Raw genomic sequence first — 21875 nt, 5'->3', positions numbered from 1 at the left:
TTGGAGAAGCCTGAATCAGCAAAGGTTTCGCTGATTTTAACGATAGCTAACTAAATTCTTGATTACTGTTGATCGAATTGAGCAACTGTTTCAGCTTTCAGTCAGGCCATTAGTTTGAGGTCCCTTGACTTAATGAATGGTACAACTTAACATCGTTCTGTGCATTCAAAACACAGACAGATGATCGAAACCTTGGAACTTGTGCACAGTGGAGATATTTGGCAGGAAGGATACAAATAATAACAGGTACTGCTGCAGCCACTTTGCCTATTTCTTCATCTGTCTGCATAATCTTCTTAATCCTTGCCTGTAAGGAGAAAAACTTTAGTATTTATGTGTGTGTACAGTGAGAATTCGTGTAAATACATTGACACAATAGACTTCAAGATAGCTTTATGTGTATCAAAACCCACCGCTCGTTAACCAAGTTAACTTGTTACCGAAATACAGTAACGATGAAGTTACAAGACATTTTTGAATCGTCGGTCGCCGGTATCATAAGAGGAATTTCATAGCATGCATTTTTTTAAACCATTCATTCCCGTTATGTTGATCGGATTTACTATAGTGTGTGCAGACTATGCACTGTTAAAACCTCAAAAGTTCGCTAAATGTGCACCCGCAAACAACAGGTTTGCTGTATTTTTAACGTTCAACTTCCCTTAGCCTGGCATGCTAAAAACAACGATAATTGGTGGAATCGCTAGCTAGCTAGCTAACTTACCTCGCACGCTTTAAATGTAGCTACCATAGCAAACACTAGGATGCAAAGTAAGTTCGCCAATTAGCTATTTTAAACCAACCAGGTTGGTATATTGGTAATAATGTAATTTACATTTTAGAGGCAAACGGCTTGCGTTTGTTAAGTTAGCTCTCTCGGCTACATAACAGGCCGGACCTCAGTCAAGCTAGCTTTCCATCATACAGCTTGCTAACGTCGCTAGTCTCAACACCGGTTCAGCGAAGTTTAAACTTACCGGAGGGAATCTGGCGTTGTATTTCTTCTTTTTGCTGGGCATAATTTAATTACTTGGGTGGCTAACCTAAAATACAATGGGCTATTTTCTAGAGTATTATTCTATATCATATATAAATCACCTCCACCGCGCACACACAAGATAGCGATAGCTACCCTGCTAACTCGTTAGCATGTCGTCACTCGTTGTCAGCAGGTCCGCTTGGTTCCGCAGGGTCACAGCGCCGTCATATTGGATCAACTTTGTAACGTTACAGAAATATAATGTGACAATTACGTTAATTTTGATCTAATAATTGTAAGACTATTGCACAAACCAATTATTAATGCGTGCTTGTATATTTGCGGATACACACCCCGAGGAGCTCGGTATATGCATATTTAAGAATCGTTTAAATGCAGAAACGGACGTTAACTTAGCTACATAAATAAACGATGAACCTCGTTCTACAGCCGGAATTTACTCCGTGTACGCCGAATTTATCTAAAGAACAAGTGTAATTTCCTAGGTAACGTTACGTGATTAAGCATTATTCTATAGGCGAAGCAAAGCAATAACGTTACAGTCCCACTGTCTGACATTTGGATGGAGTTTGTTATATCGCTCTTCGATACAGCTGATTTGTGCAATGTGAACATTCATCAAGTCAGTTTTGGCCGCTCTAAGCACCGGTATGGTGGGTAAGATGTGCTGTTAACACTCCGGTACACTAGGTGGCGGTATGCACCTTCAAACAGTTTGGAATCCGCCATTCAAACCAAGGAAGAAGAAGAAGAAGAAAGGACAGGCGTCACTCCCGTCGGGCTGTGCGAATAAACAACACTGGACAAGAAATCCCAACATCTGCAGGTAGCTAAAGTCTCAACGTCAATAGTTTGAGATCGATTTGCGATTATTCCTATTGTCCACACATGCAAAGTATGCATGTTATAACGTCAGGCGTGGGTGTGTGATCAACAGCTGGCTGTAAATAACTGGCTCCAAATGTGTGAAGACGAAAATGAACGATAGCTACTCGCTACAATTGAACTGGAGCCGAACAAGCGCGCTTTCTTCGTGTTTAGCGCTAGCGACATGCCAACTGTGAACGATAACGTGCATGGATAGCAACTTTTTGTTGTTGTAAAATAATCGTTGGCAGACGAACGTTTAGTTATTGAACAGACGGCGCCAATGTGGCTTACACGTTAGTAAACATCCGCAAACGATCCAGTTGCCCACTTTTGCCTGGATTTGGAATGACTATGCAAACTGACATAAAGGCGGCACCCGTGGTTTAAATATAGTATTTTACTTGCCCTGGGCCATGGGGCAACCCTTATCGTTGAACCCTAGGTACACACTTTAATGCAGAACTCCTTCCTTCTTTCAACAGGAGAAGTTCCAGGGAGTTCAGTAGCCTCACACTGACCGCATCATGGAGGAGGAAGGCCCCCCCGCAGAAGGCGCGGTGGAGACCCCCTTTAACGCAGAGACCTACGCCGCCGAGGCCATGGCTGCAGACATGGACCCCTGGATTGTGTTTGACTCGAGAAGAACTCCCAGATCCGAGTTCGATGCCTGGCTGGAGAGCAACTGGCCCTCACGAGTGAACCGATTTGGCGATGAGGAAAACGGTGTCAGCCCCGTGGGCTGGATCGCCGTGCTGGGCCTGAACCACTGCCCCAGCACCGGGGATGTCACGGGTCTCCAGGAGAGCTGGGAGAAACTGTTAGCCAGCGGCCGGCCTGTCAGCTTCCAGACAGTAAAGGAGCTGGCCCTGAACCACGGAGTGCTCACGGGCAAGTGGCTGATGCACTTGGACTCCGGTTTCAAGTTGGACCGCGCCTGGGAGTGTGTTGCCAGAGCAGCCCTGGACGGCAAGATCTCCCTCGTTAAAGTCAGTCCCCATAATCCAAAGGGAGAGGGCAAGCAGGTCATCTGCGCCTACAACCAGAACTTCACCGACGAGAGCGAGGTTCTGAGGCTGGACTCCATCATACGTGCCACAGGGGTCAAGTGCCCTCTCACCTACAAGCCCGACGTGTACACATACCTGGGAATCTACCGAAACAACCGCTGGAAACTTGGTCCAACCATATATGAGAGCAAATTCGACCTGGAGTCTGTGCCCCGGCGTTCCCACATCATCAACAAAGTCACCAATCTTGAAGTAACTTAAGCCTGGCAGAACAAGAGGGTAGTTTTGCAGAATGGTTAAATGAAGAGGCACTTTGGTGCGGTGATCCCTTGAGCCATGTTGTGCAGTACAAGACTGAAATGGTTTCAAAAGGTTAAGTGGTTGAAATTTGACTTCAAAGTTCTTCCGTTTGGCATAAAAGCACTAAATGTCATTTCAGTTTTGTATTCTCATGCTGTAATATTTCCTTTTTTATTTTTATTAATTATAATGCATTCGTAAGAGATTATTTGTATTCTTGATGTTCTGTTCCTGATGGACAGGGTGGCTGAAGAAATCCTTGATTTGTATGCACTAAAGAAAATGTGCATCCAACAAAGAATTTCGTGTTTACAATACATTTGTTCAGCTTCATTTTATTTTTTGTGGTTTGTACTGAACCAAGCTAAGAGTTGTCAAATAAAAATCAACTTTTGAAGACCCATCTTAATATGTTGTGGTTTTTATTGACAAGAAAAGTGTTTTGGATTTATTTTTTTGTGACAATCATTTATTACAACAAAAAGGCATATGGCATAACCTGCTAACATCATACCAGTATAAAACAGCATCTTTTACTACAGAGTAAAGCAAGTTGACTTACAGGTCTGAAATATTGAGTTAAACTGCAGCCATTATTACATAAAATAACTGTAGAAAAACTGATTCGAGACCAGAGGAAATTACACAAAAAACGAGATTGGATACAGCTCCACGAGTGTGAGCTTCTCTGCTATAAGCATGTACTTATAAATGTTGCTTGTTTAATAATTATATGTAGACCTTCATTTGGTTCACTACTACATTTTGTTGACACTCAACAAAGGAACCTGCGTAAGAAAGTTAGTTACTGCTGACCTTCACGACACATTCAAATAAGTTTCAAAGTAATACATGGGGACATTTAATTACAAGGACGATGGGCATCGTTTGCATAGACTTACCTCTACGTCTTGATTAACACCTACCGCTTTGTTTAAAAATCAAAAGGCAGACCAAAACGTACACATTTCAGAGTGACCAAAGATGTTCACATGACAAAAACATGCTTAACGTGTTGCACAGAACAGAGGCCTGTACTACGAGGCAAGATTTGGCGTTTACTGTGGTAACTTCAGGTTCAACCCAGGGTTTCGTGTACCATGGCGGTGGATCGATTGTTACCGGGTTCAATCGCCGTGAGAACTTACGCTGAACCTGGTCGAGAGCAGGTTATGTTGGAGATTAGAGAACCGGTGTAAAAGCACCGCCTGGCGACCAATCAATACTCGGTTGATAACGGCGTCACCGTTCTTAGAAGATCAAATGGAGCTTGGTGCAGGGAGGAAGAGCGAGGGAGAGCGAGAGAGAGGTACGCTCAGAAAAGTTCAGACATTGAGAGACCGACAACCCCGTTAACGTTCCCTGATCGCTATTTTTATGAAATACAGATTTTCAGCGGAGGGAATTACGTATAGGCTATTTGTCGCATTGTTGAGCCGTGTGTCGCCAATGCCACACATCAGTTTGAATTATGTTTTTATATTTTTTCTTTGCTCTCACGATTGCTTCCCACTGCCAGGGTTGCAACTGAAATAACAGGTTAAAGCAACGGAAGATATGGAAAGCACAAGTGTAATTATGGTCAGATCTTTGTGTCTGACTGATGTGGAAGTGATATTGATAAGCGTTGTGATTTACGCATTTACGGTGTCGGCTATTTATTTATTTTTTTGCCGGCTTTCCTTCCGGTTTTAGGAAGCAGCGAGTGTATTGTGTTTTGCTTGTAAAACAGTGTCTGTGTTCTTCATATTCATGTAGAATTATAGTTTGCTCTTCTTATGTAAAATACGCGAGTACAGGCCTCAGATGTCTTCTGCAATCTGATCAGATTGTCTGTATAGTACAAGGCTTTAACAAAGGCGAAAAGAAAAAAATCTGAACTAGTTCAGTCCTGTCTTTTATATCATTTTTCGGTCAAACTGTATCTAAAGGCCTGGCAAAACCCTCTAATAGCATTCCATAAGAGTCTTTGCTGGTGTTTCCACAGTGAGCAGTTTTGCTACATTCCGTCTCTTACAGCCCTATTATATCCACCTTGTTTCCTTTTTTTGTCTTTTATAACAACAAAGGACTTTTAGTTCAGAAGGTAAAAAGGGCAGATACAAGTGGACTATGTAAATAAGTCCTTAAAACAATTCACGTGGATAAGCTTGAAGTCGGGTGTCCCGACACAAACCCAGGTTAGCTTCCACTATTAAAAATAGAAATTAGACGATCCTCGTCGGCGGACATCAACTCATCAAACTCGTCCAGCACGGGGGGCCGGTGGTTGTTGTTGTTGGACGCCATGCCGATCATGCCCTCGTTCTGGAGCAAGTTGACGATGCTGTTGGGGTAATTCATCCAGGTGCTTCCTGGGATGCCGGCGGGGTCAGAAGTGTTCTGGGATGCTGCGCTGTGGGCCGCAGAAGAAGAGCTGGGAGGGGCGGCCTGTTGGCACGAAGCTTGAGCCAACATGGAGCTGCCGTTTCCACTCTCGCTCATCAGGGCGGGGTTCAGAAGGTCCTCAAAGTCGTCCATGTTTAGGTTGTCCAGAGCGCCTGAGGCCTGGGCTTCGGAGAAGCTCGGGAACTCTGGCATATCGTCGTCCGCGAGTTCGCCGTCCACCCGGAACTGAGAGCCGTGCATGGTGAAGGAGCCGCTGGGCTGCGAGGAGGCGGCGCTCCCCTGAGAAGGTGCAGGCTCCTGGGCCATGGCCGAGGAAATGTTGGGGAAGAATTCATGGAGGTCTGACAGGTTGACGGTGGGGTAGTCTTGGTTGGTGGTGGGAGCGGCGGTAGAGGGGCAGGAGGGGGCTGCCTGGCTCAGTGTAAAGTTGGACACGGGCGTGGCTTTGGGCTGGGAGCCCAGGTTCAGGCTCTCCATGATCCTCCAGGTTTGGTTTGAGGCTGCAGCAGAGTTGGAGGGGGAGGCCTCCATCTTGGGCTGGACTGAGAAGAGCTGGCCTGGTTGATAGGAGTAGGAAGGCTGGGCTTTTGCTCCACTGGCACCAGGGGGCAGCACAGCTGCTGGGGGCGGACACACGGACACACACACGGACACACACACGGACACACACACGGACACACACACGGACACACACACGCACGGACACACACACACGGACACACACACACACTTTAAGGTTGATTTTAATTACACTCTGCTCTCCCATTCTTTGTCGGCTGTTGGAGGTTATTTTCCTATTATTAAAAAATAAAATAAAAATAAAAATAAAAATAAAAATATAATAATAATAATAATAATAATAATAATAATAATAATAATAATAATAATAATAATAATAATAGGAAAATAAGCTTTGTTACTTCACCTCTATATCTAAATGTAAGACTATTTAAACAAGACTCACCACCTTGGGACGGAGCCTTGGCTGTGACTGTTCTCCTTGCCGGGCTTATGTGCCGTCTATCTTGTGGAATGGACACTGAAATTTGAAAAACAGACACGATTCTAATACATAGCAACTAAAAATGTCTGTTACCTTGTTATTAGTCTGGACAACAACAAACTTGGAGCTAGCGAGCTACACGCTGCAAACGGCGAGTTTTGAAAGAAGATTTGGATGGTGCAACAAAGGCAAGCCTGCTCGGTTCTTTCAGGGAACGACTGTAAAGATTTTCAAAGAATATGTTTAATTTTACGGTAGGGCTGCTCGATTATGGAAAAAGATTCATTCAATACACAAAACAAAATGAGAGTTTACTTGCAAAATAATCCTTTTGATAATCATTAAAAGCCAAAATCTTAATCGCGATTAAAATTTTGATTAGTTGCACAGCCCTATGTCATGTCATGTTGTGTTATGTACTCTCTAACTGGGACATTTTCGGACCGATTGACGGAGATACACTGGTAAGAGCTAATGAGGTTAAACCATGTATCCGGCTAATTTAAATAGCTCACGTTACTGTATTGTGTCAACAGTGAACTTCATTTCATATTGTTTGCGGCGTTTTCTTTTATCGGGCTGCAAATGTTCCACCAAAAATAAGTTCCTTACTGAGACCTGGCGTCGCCCAACACCATTGTGACTGGTTTAAAGGAATGCAAACGACCCAGAGCGGTTTTTATTAATCCTATCTGGGAATGTATGTTCAGTAGGGCTGCTCCATATGAGGAAAACATGCGATAACGTTGAATATCACGATAACGATATTACTTGCGATAAAAACAGATATTAAAGTGTCTTCAGTTCTGCATTTCTGCTGCTTTCGGTATTCTGCTAAAATACAAAAAAAATTGCTTGTTGAATTTACACATTCTTTTACGGAACAAACTGAACATTGACTTGAACATACAGTAAAAGGCACCACTAGAAAAAGAATGTCAGTTGCACATAAAAAGTCTAGTTTTCTACTGACACTCTCTTTCAACTAACACAAAAAAACGATATATTGTGCAGCCCTAATGTGTGGTGTAGCCAGACCTTACTCCGCAGCGCTGTGGAGATAGATCTGGCAATGCGAGACTACCTTATTATACATACTGTATAGCAGTGAGCTTATCAACGTACCACTAGACAGCATGGGCCCCAGCTTCAGGCTCTGGAACATGTCCCCTGTACGCTTCCTCTTCTCACTCAGCCTGTATTCATCTACAAGGGGGCATTTTTAAATAAGCAGTTAGAAGCCCGGGTCTGTAGAGTTGATCCAAGTATTTTGAGAGATCTATCAATTTTCTCAGGAAAAGCTTACATGAGTCACTTATGGCAAAAGGGGACATTGCCTCTTACCTGGGTCAGCGGGCAGATACTGGAAGTCCATTGGCTCGCTGACCTCGCGGTCAGAGGGCCGGCGGAGCTGCATCTTGACTCTAATTGGCTCTGAGAGGTTAGTGTCGCGGTATGGCGGCGTGCGGAACACAATGGCCACCTGCCTGTGGACGTCAGCCTGGGAGAACGTGCCCTTCCCCTCCCAGGAGTCCTGGAAGAAACGCACCTCGATGTCTTCTACAGGGGAACAGACAACGGGACATCTGAGAATGTAAACTCCACTCGGTTACCAGCACAATAACTGAGGGACAAAGCTGCAATTTGATTTAAAAAGAATGTGTGATTAGATCAGATCAGACCAAATTGGGAAATCAGCAAATATAAGACACACAGCACACATACACAATATACAGTACAGGCCAAAACTTTGGATACACTTTCTCATTCAATGAGTTTCCTTTTATTTTTTTATGACTATTTACATTGTAGATTCTCACTGAAGGCATCAAAACTATGAATGAACACATATGGAATTATGTACTTAACAAAAAAGTGTGAAGTAACTGAAAACATGTCTTATATTTTAGATTCTTCAAAGTAGCCACCCTTTGCTTTTTTATTAATAAGGGAAAAACTTCCACTAATTAACCCTGACAAAGCACACCTGTGAAGTGAAAATCATTTCAGGTGACTACCTCATGAAGCTCATTGAGAGAACACCAAGGGTTTGCAGAGTTATCAAAAAAGCAAAGGGTGGCTACTTTGAAGAATATAAAATATAAGACATGTTTTCAGTTATTTCACACTTTTTTGTTAAGTACATAATTCCATATGTGTTCATTCATAGTTTTGATGCCTTCAGTGAGAATCTACAATGTAAATAGTCAAGAAAATAAAGAAACACATTGAATGAGAAGGTGTGTCCAAACTTTTGGCCTGTACTGTACAAGAAATAATAAATGGGACATTTAATACAAGTAACTATTATATAACAACTATTCAACATTTTTTGGGCTCAATCCCCTTTTTCTCACAAAATGCTAGTACTACATTGGGATGTTTATGAATCTCATCTAACAATCAGTGTTGAAAAGTTTAACATTATCTTTGATAATGACCATATATTTTTGCCATCTTTGCTTTGCCAAGTGGTTCATTAGAAAGCGATAATGCAGAGAAATTAAACAAAAGGAAGAGAAAGAAACTAAGTTCACGAGGTGCAGGGCGGCGGAAAGTGTTGGGACTTTATATCAGCATCACAGCTCCCACACAGGAAATCCTCCTGATGTGTATCTCATGATATCACATTTAGAAGTTCGCCGACACAGAAACACAGTGGGAAGCAGCTCATTGTCATTAGACAAATATGACATATTAGTATTATATTAGAACATAGGTCAACTGAGAAGTGGACGCCGGAATACAGGCAGAAAGCTTCTGGTTGGTGATTGAAGTCAACCAGAGATAATACCGCTATATATGGTGACAGGCAAGGAAACCTGGCGTGGAACAATGGTGGTGTACAAAAGGTATCACTTCGGGCTGGTTGATGGGAGTGCAGATGGTGCGTTATCTGACACCAGAGGTTTTTGAAATGTATCCTTAAAGCTGCATTCTTCTTCTTTTTGACCACAGGACCAAGCTGAAATAATTTACTCGCCTTTTGGCATCTACGAGCTTCAGTTGTAAAGAAAGAAACTGACCATGACGCATGGTTATTATAGTAAACTAAAATGAAAATAACAGTTCTGAATTCAGGTTTTTCAAGCCAAGTATCGCTGAACTTGCACTTCCTCTTACCTAAAGAATAAAATCAGTTTCATGTCTGTGGTACAACCAGAGAGAGACTCGCGCCAAGAACACAACAGCTGATTGGCTGCTATATAAGTAGCATGTTGGTCTCATTTGTTGTTGCAATACAGCCAAATTATATTTGGACTAGCGAAAGAAATAACTACAACACCATGGAATTAAAAAAGAAAGAGCATTAGAGGTAGAACACAATACTTGAGCGAATGTAAGACTTTTTAAGGCCTAATATTTAGATTTTGAAATGTTAGACTTTTTAAAGACCCCGTGGAAACCCTGCTCCACGAATAACTAAACTGAAACTATATTTACTGGTTAAAAACAGATAAAAAAATAAAAATAAAAAATCACATAAACCATCTCAGTTTTAGTTTATGAGCTATAATATGTCACCACTGAAAAAACAGAGACAGCATGAATTTCTGTCAACTATCGTGACATTGAACCAGAGAAATTGCAACTATCTAAAACTAAAATGAAACTGAAAAGTCCAAAATAAAATAAAAAGTAATTGACTGTGTTAGCGTAATTTATGAGTTTGGCTACTTCATCATCTCCACCGAGTGAACACCGAAAACGCTGTGTGTGTGTGTGTGTGTGTGTGTGTGTGTGTGTGTGTGTGTGTGTGTGTGTGTGTGTGTGTGTGTGTGTGTGTATATATATATATATATATATATATATATAAAAACATAATCATGCAGTGTAGTACACTTTATTGTGACTATTTCTAAAGAGAGAGACATTTTTTTAGGGCTTTTCCCTTTATATAGAACAGCTGAAGAGAGACAGGAGATCGGGGTCGAGAGAGAGGGGATGACATGCAGCAAAGGGCCTCGGGCGGACTCAAACCTGGGCCGCTGGCCAGGACTGAGCCTATAAGGTACCAGGTAAGCTAGAGGCCACCCCGGAGTCGGGGCTCTATTTCACTGCACACAATAAATACTTAGGATCAGTATTTCTTCCTAAAACAATGAACCATCCACTGAGGAAGGCACATACTGTACAGGCATATTGTACCTTTTTGCACTTTGTCACACAGCAGAAAGATTTCATCCCCTCCTTTGCAGCTTCCAGAGTTGCGGTTGACTCGGCAGATCTTTAGCTCAGCTGTGTTTGGGGCCCCTTTAAGACAACAAAAAAATAAAGCATGTATAAGTCCAACAGCAAGGCTACGGATTAACACCAGACACCTTTTACATAAGATAATCCTTTATTATTCCCACAGCAGGGACATTTGCAGCGTTACAGCAGCAAAGGGGAGAGTGCAATAACACAAAGCATCAGTGGAAAAACAAGATATAACAAATTACCAGTAGAAAAGCTAAATATAATAAGTAGACAGAAACGGTTGTATTCACAGCACATAGGAAATTCTGAGGAATATGGCTGTGACTGACAAGTCAAAATTCAGTTATTTCCTCTGTATAATTCCCTTTTTCTGATCTTTTCTGTTGTAAAATTGCTATAAATGCACTGGAAGCGGTTCCTTTTTTTTTCTTGAGGTGTGTTTATGTAGCTTCTGCAGCTTCCCCAATTTCACTGCAGTGAAGCAGAAGGCAAAGTGCTTAATTTGTGTACTGTATATTAGGGCTGGGACGATATGATTTTGTCCCTATTGTATTCTTTCACGATACATTGCCGATTGGATTTGTGTTGCGTTTTTTATTTACTGTGATTCTAGAAGTATTGCGATTTGATAGTATTCAATATTGCGATTTTTTTTCCTCTTCTTTAACAAAAACAAAAGTTGAATAATACACTTCTAGAGGCAATATGTCATGAGACATAGAAGAATGCAAGAAGAATGCACATCACATGTCAGTCAGTCAGTCTGACATTTATTTCATTCATAAAGAAGAACTTAACACGGATTTTCTGCTTTCGCTCTGTTTTGCTGGAAACGGACATGATGTAGTCGCCGTCAGGGTTACCGTATAAACAGAAAATATTAAGGTGAATCATTGAAAAAAAAAATTATAAATAGAAATATTGATTCTGGGGAAAATAATCGATTTTAAAAATCGTCGCAAAAAAATCTTGATACGCACAAATCCGTTCCCCACACCCCCACCTCTACTGTATATTATTCAAAAGTATAATAATTGCATTTATTATATTGCTGATCATTTAAAAAAAAAAAAAAAAAAAAAAAGTCAGCCTGGCTTTAATTTAAATAGTGGATATCACATTTCAAAAGTGAAACCAAACTCAAATGGAAACAATTATTCATAATAACGACTAATAACGAGCAACTGACAGATCTACCTATTTGATCCTCAACTGAGATACAGCACAGTGGAGAATCCTGACCTTACACACAACCTTACTAATGTGAATCATCTTCTACCAGAGTCAAATATCTTGATGAGATACAATATCTCGATGAGAGATGCACACTAAACACGTTTCAACTGCCTGAGAACGTACAAAGAATTTCAAAAATATTTTGGGCAACATGCATTAGACATGAATTGCATTTTAACATGACAAATAAATTTTAGTGATGCAAACATTATATTTAGACAATTTATGACCAGAGCTTAAATCTTCTATGCATACTCTATCTATATATAAAGCTGTGTAATGGGAAAGACTGAGTTATGAAGGGCTCAGCAACTGAATAAGAATGAAGATACTATTACATTTGAGACTAATTCTTGTAAATACCTTCAGACTGATGAGAAAAGCTCAAATGCAATGAGGAACTATGAGTGTCTGAGGGAATTAAAGGTTGCAGCAGTTGTATAGGTTGGAGTGTGAAGTTGCTTACACAGATACTTGTATTTTATTAAAACCGAATGTAGGTTTATCAGCTTATGCTGACAAAAAAAAATACCTGGGGAAAGCACTGAACTGTGCAATTTTGAGGCAATAAGTGAATTATAAAAATATTCAAAAGATATTAAAGAGCTAACCAAATGTATTATGCTGCTATGCACCTGCACTTTACGTAATAATGTGCAATGCAAGTACATTATTTCACTAAATTATTTCACTATTTACTCATTTTAATCTAATTAAAAAAATTCTCTGATCCAAGTTCTTAGTCTAATGTGTGTGTTTTTATGTGTGCACCATAGAGTAGCACTTTTAATTTGGTTGTATATACTTAGAATGACAGTAAAGTCCATTCTGATTCCGATTCCAATATCAGCATTCAAAAATGGGCATCAATTGAACCCTAATATGTTTGTATGTTTGTGCGTGAGTTGACACATATGTGTTGCCCACTCACTGTTGTCAAAGATGGGCTGCGACACCACGGGGTCCAGAGAGAACAGATCCCCTGCTGGCAGAGTGATGGAGGCCTGGAAGCAAAGCCGAACCGAGTTCAGGTCAAACTCTTCCTCCCACACCTTCGCCTCGGGAACTGCAGCCAAGACACAGCGGGGGAAAGGGTGGGGTTCACAATCAGGCCACACAGCCGTCTGGCGAAGCACTGCATCCTGTTACACGCAGACTATCAGTATTTCAATATCAGTCGAGGGTGAAGCTAACAAATTGCACTTCCTGTTATGGGGACTGTGTATATAAATCAAAAGCATTTTTGCTTAAAATACTATGACGGCGTATCAGGAACACTGTAGGTACAAAATAATTATGGAGCCAGGAAAAGGGGTAATATTCACAGAAATTAAAACTCAGAATTTCCAACATTAAAGTTGTAAATTTACAATAACAAAAACTGCGATATTCTCTGAGATTATAGTGGTACATTGACGAGAAGGAACTTATTTACCAGAAAATAAATTATGAAGTCATAAATTTGCACAAAAACTCAATGACTGTCACTATCACTGCTCATGCTAACTACCCAGTTAGCTATTTCTTAACACAGCAAAGGTAAACGCTAAACTGGCTACTTACTAGGTTAAAATACAAATATGTTGTATAAATAGGAGGTCAGAGAGAGATACCGCTTGCTCCATAAAATGTATCCATGACTGCAGCCAGCTTGACATTAGCCAAAAAGCATCTAGCTAGCTGCAGTATTTGACCACTGTCTTGTAGAAGAACAGCCATTTCAAGCTAGTTTGTTAGCCTTACAAGTTAAATCAAGGTAGCGAACATTGTTACTGCAAAGTTAGGAGCGCTAGCAAACCAATGAAATGACGACATTATTCTTCATCTTTCTACTTTTATCAGTAACACTTACAACATAAATATCAGTCCATTTAAATAATAGTCTTTTGTTGGAGAAGTGGGACAGAGGATGGCCGGTTGCTTCATGTCCTGTGGTCCTGTGATAAGGTCCAGGAATTTTGGACCAGGATACATGATTACCGATGTCAAATTGCAGGGACCCAGGTTCCATTCAGCCCAAGATTATTTGTAATTGGAGATGGGTCAATCCTAAACGGGATGGATAAGCACATAAGAAGCTGGGTCCAGACTAGTCTAATGATAGCCAGACAGATTCTTTTAAGGGGATGGAAGAATGGAGGGGTGCCGTCAGTCCAGGAATGGGCTTGTGAGAAGGCTAGGGTGGCGGCGTTTATATATATAAAAAAAAAAAAAAAAAGAGTCATATAAACAGTTTGCCAGATTGGATGTGTATACTAGAAAATGGGGAAAGTGGGCGCCCGGATAGCTCAGTTGGTAGAGCAGGCGCCCATATACAGAGGTTTACTCCTCGACGCAGCGGGCCCAGGTTTGACTCCGACCTGTGGCCCTTTGCTGCACGTCATTCCCCCTCTTTCTTCCCTTTCATGTCTTCAGCTGTCCTGTCAAAATAAAGGCTTAAAATGCCCCCCCCCCCCACACCCCCAAAAGAAAATGGGGAAAGTACCTGTTGTTAAAAAATGTTAAAATGTAAATTGTTAAATCACACCAAAACAATAGTCTTTATGTGTGAGTGGGACATTTAGGGACTCTCGCCACACTGCACTGCACATTACCTTTTCACACAATGATAGAAGTGCTTTATGTCACACGCTCTTCTTTCAGCATTACCACTTACTGTTGAAGGGGTTATTATTGGTCTGCAGCCTACAAGTGATGGCCTCATTCACATCCTTCTTCTTGACACACTGTATGCCCAGGTTCTGAAAACTGAAAGCAAATACAGTTTGAGACCGAAACCAAAAGACCGAAACCACTGAAGCACACGTGTACTTTCTAATTGATTTTATGAACTCTTTTTTGTTTTTTATTTTTATTTTATTTTTTTTATGTGAAACAAAATACTCTGGGACCGACACCTAACTGTGGTCAACACCCAATTTATAGTTCACACATGGTTTAAGTTTTCTCTCTATTAACCTCAGTTTCAATCTTCTTTGCACCTCTGCATTTAAAAGCCACATGTAAAAATAATAATGTATAATCATCACTATGAGTTACTGACCACTTCCGCCAATTGAGAGGACTTGACGACTTCTACTTGCCTTGGAGTGCACTACCAATAAAGATATTTTAGACATTCAATAACATCAACTTGTTACCATCTGTTTAACCGATATTCTATTGTATTAGTTTGTATTATCTGTTGTAGAGATGTTCCGATACCGATACCAGTATCGGTATCGGCTCCGATACTGCCTAAAACGCTGGTATCGGTATCGGGAAGTACTGGAGTTTATGCACCGATCCGATACCACGTAATGAAGCCCTAAAGAAAATCTACGTTAAAGTAGTTTATTTATGTTCTTTTTCATTATAACTATAAAAGAAAGTTCTGGGGCATTCCTTGTTTACGTTTGTTCATGTTTCACAAAGAGTTTAACCTGAGCCAGACCGACAACAAAGAAAGAAATCATATCACATCCATACAGAGATAGTAGTATACAGATGTTAAAACATAATGAAATATATGACACGCGCGGTATCGGATCGGTAATTGTATCGGCCGATACGCAAGTTCAGGTAAATCGGGACATATCGAACAAAAAGTGGTATCGACCATATGGAAATCTGTTGTATGGGAAATATATATAAAACTAGGATAAATGCAAAATTAGGGCTGAGTATCGTTCAAAAGATTTCGATACCAGTTCCTGAACAATACTTTTTCAGGATACCAACTTTATAAAATCCATTTTAACTATTACAATTGTAACTATTACAACAGTTGTGTAGTGTTTTAATTACAATTACAACACTACGGTACAAATGGTGGTTTTCCTGCGCGTCTCTATGACGTGTGATGTTGGACAGCCAATCACAAACATTATTAGATCTTGGTAGAAGCATGCTGCGTGCTTATTGGCTCACTGACGCTGATGAGATTTACTCCTAAGATATTGAAATTTGGTATTGAATGACGAGGCATTTTCGATATTCCATACTATGGAGGCAATTTGGCTGGTGCCTAAAAATATCAAAGTTCAGTACCCCGCCCTACACAAAACGAAATCATATTGAGAAAATAATTTTCTCTCTGGCTCAAAATATCCTATGCTCATATTAATTGCCTATATCTACCATAATGTGTACAAGAAATCCTTGTCATTTAAACTACCATATAGATCTTTTCTAACTTTTTAATCAATGCAATAATCCATTTTTCAATGTGAAAAACAAATGACTAATATAAACAAGTGCACTGGATCGCTCTGTAGTACAATACTGGCAGTACACACTGTTTCGATTTCGTCACAGTCGTGATAAAGACAGACAGACAGACAGACAGACATAGTTCCCTTTGCCCAGATTGACTGGTGAAATGATGTAATAATAGACATTACGTGATTAAAAGTATCTTGTCAGTCACTGTGCTTGCGCTTTTTTTCCATAGACCCTTAATACTTTCTTTACTCCCTTTTGCTTAGGCCTGCTGTAATTACAAATGTAATGTAACTTGTTTCAATTTTTTACCATTGTATTTTAGGATGCCTATTGACAAGTGGCTGAGGACTACAGTTGGAAATTAGCTGTAGAGGCTAAAGCTGTTCCTTTTACTGTACAGTTCATAAAAAGGGGACAGTCCACGACATTATAAACTAATAAACTGAACTACTTATTTTGAACAGTAGCAAAGCAAGCAGAGGTAAAGTCAACTGTCGTTAGGTGGTTAATGTTTTACAAGGGCGAGAGTAAACACGTCATCTCCAACGAAAGATAAAGTCCTTATCGCGGCCCATCTCTAATAAATGCCACCTTGTTTTAAAGTGAAACCTGTTTAAAGTGTTTCCAGTGAGGCAAGCAACTCTGTGTCCTTCTGAACTGGCATCACTTCTCTTGAGTTTCTCTCAAGTGTGTGAGAAAGAGGGCATGGTGTCTCTGTCACAGCACAGCGTAAGCCACACATTCACTCTCCGGTCTACCTGTGTATCCGTCTCTCCTGCAGGTCCGCCTCATAGTAGCCATGTTTGCAGTCTTTCCCAACCAGTTCGTGGGGGTGAGGCTTGTGGGGCGCGTTCTTCGTCACCAACGAGATGCGAACACGCAGCGGGCCGCTGTAGTTGTGCACCTGTAGGAGGAACATGCCATATGTGATTCCAAATATCAAAGAAGAGTGGCTGCTTGCTCACAGTCTAGTTAAAGGGCTGATCTCACTCACTACGGCAGCCTACTGCTCAAAACAGACAAACTTTATCTAATAACTCATAAGTTCTATGTTTCTTATTTATTTTATTTATTGATATCGCTCGCTCGGTTTTAACTGTTTGTTTATTGTATTCTCTTGAATATGCCTTTTTGATTGTGAAATTGTGAATAACTAAATAAAAAAATTAAAAAAAATAAAAGAATAAAAAAGTTCTAGGTAATGTAGCTCCTATTCCACATATTAGCATACACAACAGCTCATAATACTTGGATTTACAAATGTTCGGTTATTTCTTATTATGTGTTATCATGGCTGGAATGAATCTCAGCGACTGATCAGCCAGTAGGTTTAAGCGTGATTTATGCTTCTGCGTTAAATCTACGCCGTGGCTACCTACGTAGGTACGTAGAGACATGGTCCCTACGTCGTAGCCTGACCTGCACCAAAAATGTAACTCGGCCCCCTCAAAAAAGGAATAGTAAGAGCCTTACCCCATTTTCTTTTTACCCAAACTTCTACCAAAGTAGATTATTATGTAATCTTAACTACATTAGATGGATAACAACTAGAAAACATGTTAAATAATATGGGTGCACGATTCAGAAAATGTTACAATTCGATATCGACCAAATATCTAATATTTAGGCTCAAAAAAAAAAAGTTAGGTACTTTATGTTGTGTAGCTCGTCCACGTCTTTAATGTTAATCTCTGGGTGATGGCGTACCATGTGAGTTCTCAAGTTTGTGGTGTTTCCAAAATACTTCACATAGCATGATTCCTATCAAGTTCCGTCTTCCCCTCGAGTTTATAAAAAGCCGAAATGTGCCCAAACTCTCGCCTTCAATGAGGATGGAGCGTTCTCTTAATATATCCATGGGATGGAGCAGGTTGAATAATTCTTTGTGTGAGGTTTGCCATTGTTTGCGCTGACTAAACTACTTCTGCTGCACTCGTTCTTCTTCTGATTATGACAAGAGTGCCCAGGCGTCAGTGTGAATTCCACGCAGTGCCATCTATGGGAATGGCGAGCTTAACTCATTTCAGGACAATAGCATACACGCCATTACAAAACGAATGAGCTTGAATCTCGATACGAATGTGATTTGATTTTTTATGCACACCCCCATTAAATAAGTTGCACCCCTCTCACCTTGATAGCTGGGTGGGTCTTAGTGGTTTCGTTGCTCTTCTCCCCGGGGATGCTGCCAGCCGAACGGCCCTCACACTTATACCTAAACCTCATCCCCCTCTGCTTGGGCTGCTCGATGATCTCTATGTAGGGGGTTGCAGCTTGGACTGATGCACAGGTGCAAGGGAGACAGGAAGAACAGGACTTCAATGCAGTGCCACTGGATTTTGGAAATACTAAATAATACAGTATCCAGACTAGGGCTGGGCAATACATCGATATTACATCGACATGTGAGGCTAGATATCGCATTACATTTTGAATATGGTAATATGACACAAGTGTTGTCTTTTCCTGGTTTTTAAAGGCTGCATTACAATAAAGTGATGTCATTTTCTCAACTTACCAGACTGGTGTAGCTGTTCTATTATTTGCCTTTTACCCACTTAGTCATTATATCCACATTACTGATGATTATTTATCAAAACTCTCATTGTGTAAATATTATGTGAAAGCACCAATAGTCAACCCTACAACATCTAATGACATCAATGTATTTGGTCAAAACAAAACAAAAAAATAGTGTTAATATTTGATTCCACAGGTAATCCAGACTGTGAAACACTGCCTGAATCACTGTGTCAACACAGAAATAGCTCTGTCATTGATAATCGGTCAAAGTGTTGAAATTTACTTTTGAAAAGTCTGCAAAGTCATCACACTGGTTTTTACAGAACACTGATAACTTACGGGAAATTGTTTCTTACCTGGGTTGAGTGGGGTCAGGCCCCATCCATACACACCTGCGGTGGACAGAAAACAAGAACAGACATGTCAACCACTTGCTAGTCGAAGTCTTCGAGTGATTAGTGGTTTACCATCCACAGTACATGACACACGGCATTCAGTGGCAGCACCAATGACAAAAACCAAAAGCTGCTTTCAGCACATATTTGTGGTTTAGTAAGAGTTTGTCTGTGCTGTGCTGAGTTTGTCTGTGCTGTGGTCAGGTCAGGGTGGAAATCTACTGGACACTGCAGTGTTCAAATGAGGTCAAAGGGCGCTGAGATACAAGGGTTTCCCAGCTAAATATAATTACTCGCCATGAACTGCCCGCCAAGCGCGGAAAGAAGAAGTGCAGACTGCAGAGTTAGGCAAACAATGGCAGGCAGGGTGTGAGGTCAGTGTCAAATTACCAGCCGCGTTGCGAGGAGTCTCCATTGTAAGTGAAGATCAGAAGGCAGCGCTCTAGTTTCAGCTACTCGGTTAATAATGAATTGCTAAGATTCACAGCGAGACGTGAGGTGTGACAAAAGATCAGTTGGTCAAAGCTCCACCCATCAGCTAGTCGGACTTGTTTAAAGTGAAATGTGTAGGATGCTTTCCAAGTTTCAACATGCGTGCCTGCCAGCCTCAGGCTAAACTCATAGAATGACAAAGCATGAAGGCCAATAAGTGGGTAATAATTACACTTCTAACTATTTATTTGGGAGACATCCCTCCCTATTTATTGAGCCTGATGTTGTGAAAGTGAAAGTAAATTTGTGTGAAAGTTGGCCTTCATAAATCACGAATATCAAATCCGAGCCTAAGCTCCTGAGACACTTGTGTGAGTCACTTTCACTCCAGTTTCCCTAACTGCGTCCATATGTTGTTGACTTGTTGTGATACGGATTTAGTAGCTCATCAATTTTTCTGTCTAAATCGTGTCTATCAAAAATGACGATCTATTTTTGGAGGGAAGGTCTGTGAAGTGGAAAAAAAGAAGAAGTGGAAAACACTATAATCTAATAATGTATCCAAATCAATTATAGCCATAATAAAATCTGGCTATTTTGTTTTCATTTGCTTGCATGGCAAAAGGTAATGTGATATAAAATAGACACATGGGCAGTTTTTAAATTGCCACAAGATACTCTTCACATCGGCATACATATGTCCCACTGAAGAAACAGCATCTCACCACAACTTGGACGAAAGTACTGTGGGCTATTTCCATAATTTCCATCCACTAAAAGTCATGCTACAACCGAGGTGGGCGGTTGCTAGCAGCTAGGACCAATCACAATATGACAGATTTTTAATTGAAACGAATGCTACCTGGTGGGTTATTCGTTGGCCGAATTCAACACAATGTATTAACACGGACATACAAGAAAACTGCCTATCCCACATTTCCACAAATAGACAAATAACCAATAAATTGATATATCTTCGAACGAGGTTTGGCATTTTTGGTCACAGTGGGGGAATTCATGAGGTGGACTAAACCAACAGGCCTTTCGGCAGCTTTGTTCACGCGTGCCAGGTAAGTAACACACAGAGGAATACATACTAACCAATGGAACATTAACTTTCACTCGAAAATGGCAGGGATAAGTTATAAAAGCATAACATATTTCTTATTTCCTACTGTACGTTAGCTCACTATCCGGGAACAGCAGACTCCCCCCACGTTAGCGCAAACCCAGTGATAGCGGGGCTTTCCCCCGTGCGCAAAACAACTCCCTGTACATTTTCACCTTCTGCGTATAAAGTGAGTAGCTAAACAAGGCCGAGCAAATAAACCCAGCTCCACTTACTGTCCATGGCCGTGTCCGGGTCCGACTCGCGCTTCTCCGTCGACACCACTGTTTATTTGTTGTTTGTTTTTGTCTTTTCAGCTAAAAGACGCGACAGCGCGGACACAGAAAAACTTCTTGACATTGCTGTCCTGTCGCCTCCTTCGCTCCACCCACATCTGTGTACACAGAGCGCAGATAGTAAAGCTGGACAATACGAGGCTTCCGGTAAAAACAGTGCAAGAAATAGTGCAACTTTTTTTGTGCGTAATCACGCGGACTTCACTATTTACAAGAAGGCTTTGGACTGGTGCATGAAAAGTCCACTTCATTATCTTCATCAAAATGTCTTTCTGACACTCAGTAGGCTATACATGAATGACCTTCTATTTTCCATTCATTTATTTTTCTTATTTATTTGAAATAGTAGTAGAATATCACATCACAGCATAAACAGTGTAATTTCGATTTAAAAAATGAAGGCTACAAGTTTAATATACTATTCAACTACATTGAAAATATATTTCTTGTGTCGAAAATATCAATGCTTTTCCTTAAAATAAAACGTTTTTTATTCTTTATTGAGAAGGGATCAGAGTAATGGTGATGAGAGTGTTCAGGACATGGCAAAAATGTTTAGGTAAAACAATGGACAATGATCTAAAATACATTGTACCTTACAAAAAATACATGTTAGCCTACCATGAAAAAAAACTAAAATGTATTTCATAATTTGTGTATTCATTTAGAGCCAAGGAACTGGAAACATCTGATGCGATCTTCTGTTCCTTCTTGTCTTTTTGAAGCTTTTTTTGTACTTTTATCCGTGAGGCTGTGATGTTATTGTCTCCTTTCTTTTGTTTGAGGTAATATTTCACATGGTCATTTCAGAATGTGTCAATTTTTGGACATTGTGCTAGAATTGTAGGGGCTGTCTTGTGAAATTAAAAAAATAGTACATAATTTCTTTTAAATTGAAAGTTTTAAACGCATTA

General features: G+C 40.6%; 2 protein-coding genes across 5 annotated transcripts; one reads left to right on the top strand and one right to left on the bottom strand.

The window, feature by feature from the left end:
• Positions 1-953: 953 nt before the first annotated feature.
• c14h11orf68 (chromosome 14 C11orf68 homolog) lies at positions 954-3580 on the top strand. Its single transcript, XM_039822067.1, has 2 exons — positions 954-1826; positions 2353-3580. The coding sequence occupies exon 2, from the start codon at positions 2395-2397 to the stop codon at positions 3136-3138; it is 744 nt and encodes a 247-aa protein (XP_039678001.1). The 5' UTR covers positions 954-1826; positions 2353-2394; the 3' UTR covers positions 3139-3580.
• Positions 3581-3582: 2 nt separating this feature from the next.
• On the bottom strand, positions 3583-21069 carry rela (v-rel avian reticuloendotheliosis viral oncogene homolog A). Of its 4 annotated transcripts, none has more exons than XM_039822063.1 (11): positions 20902-21069; positions 19087-19122; positions 18341-18486; positions 16966-17111; positions 14661-14752; positions 12936-13070; positions 10718-10822; positions 7913-8128; positions 7694-7774; positions 6530-6604; positions 3583-6185 (listed from the first exon to the last, which is right to left on the bottom strand). In XM_039822063.1, the coding sequence occupies exons 1-11, from the start codon at positions 20906-20908 to the stop codon at positions 5359-5361; spliced, it is 1866 nt and encodes a 621-aa protein (XP_039677997.1). In that variant the 5' UTR covers positions 20909-21069; the 3' UTR covers positions 3583-5358. The 4 variants fall into 4 exon arrangements, with proteins under 4 accessions (XP_039677997.1, XP_039677998.1, XP_039677999.1 ...); XM_039822064.1 differs by having other exon boundaries at positions 3583-6182; XM_039822065.1 differs by having other exon boundaries at positions 6533-6604.
• Positions 21070-21875: the final 806 nt, after the last annotated feature.

The sequence above is a fragment of the Perca fluviatilis genome, chromosome 14 (genome assembly GCF_010015445.1).
Source record: "Perca fluviatilis chromosome 14, GENO_Pfluv_1.0, whole genome shotgun sequence".
Lineage (NCBI taxonomy): Eukaryota > Metazoa > Chordata > Actinopteri > Perciformes > Percidae > Perca > Perca fluviatilis.
This window is presented reverse-complemented; position numbering and strand designations above follow the sequence as displayed.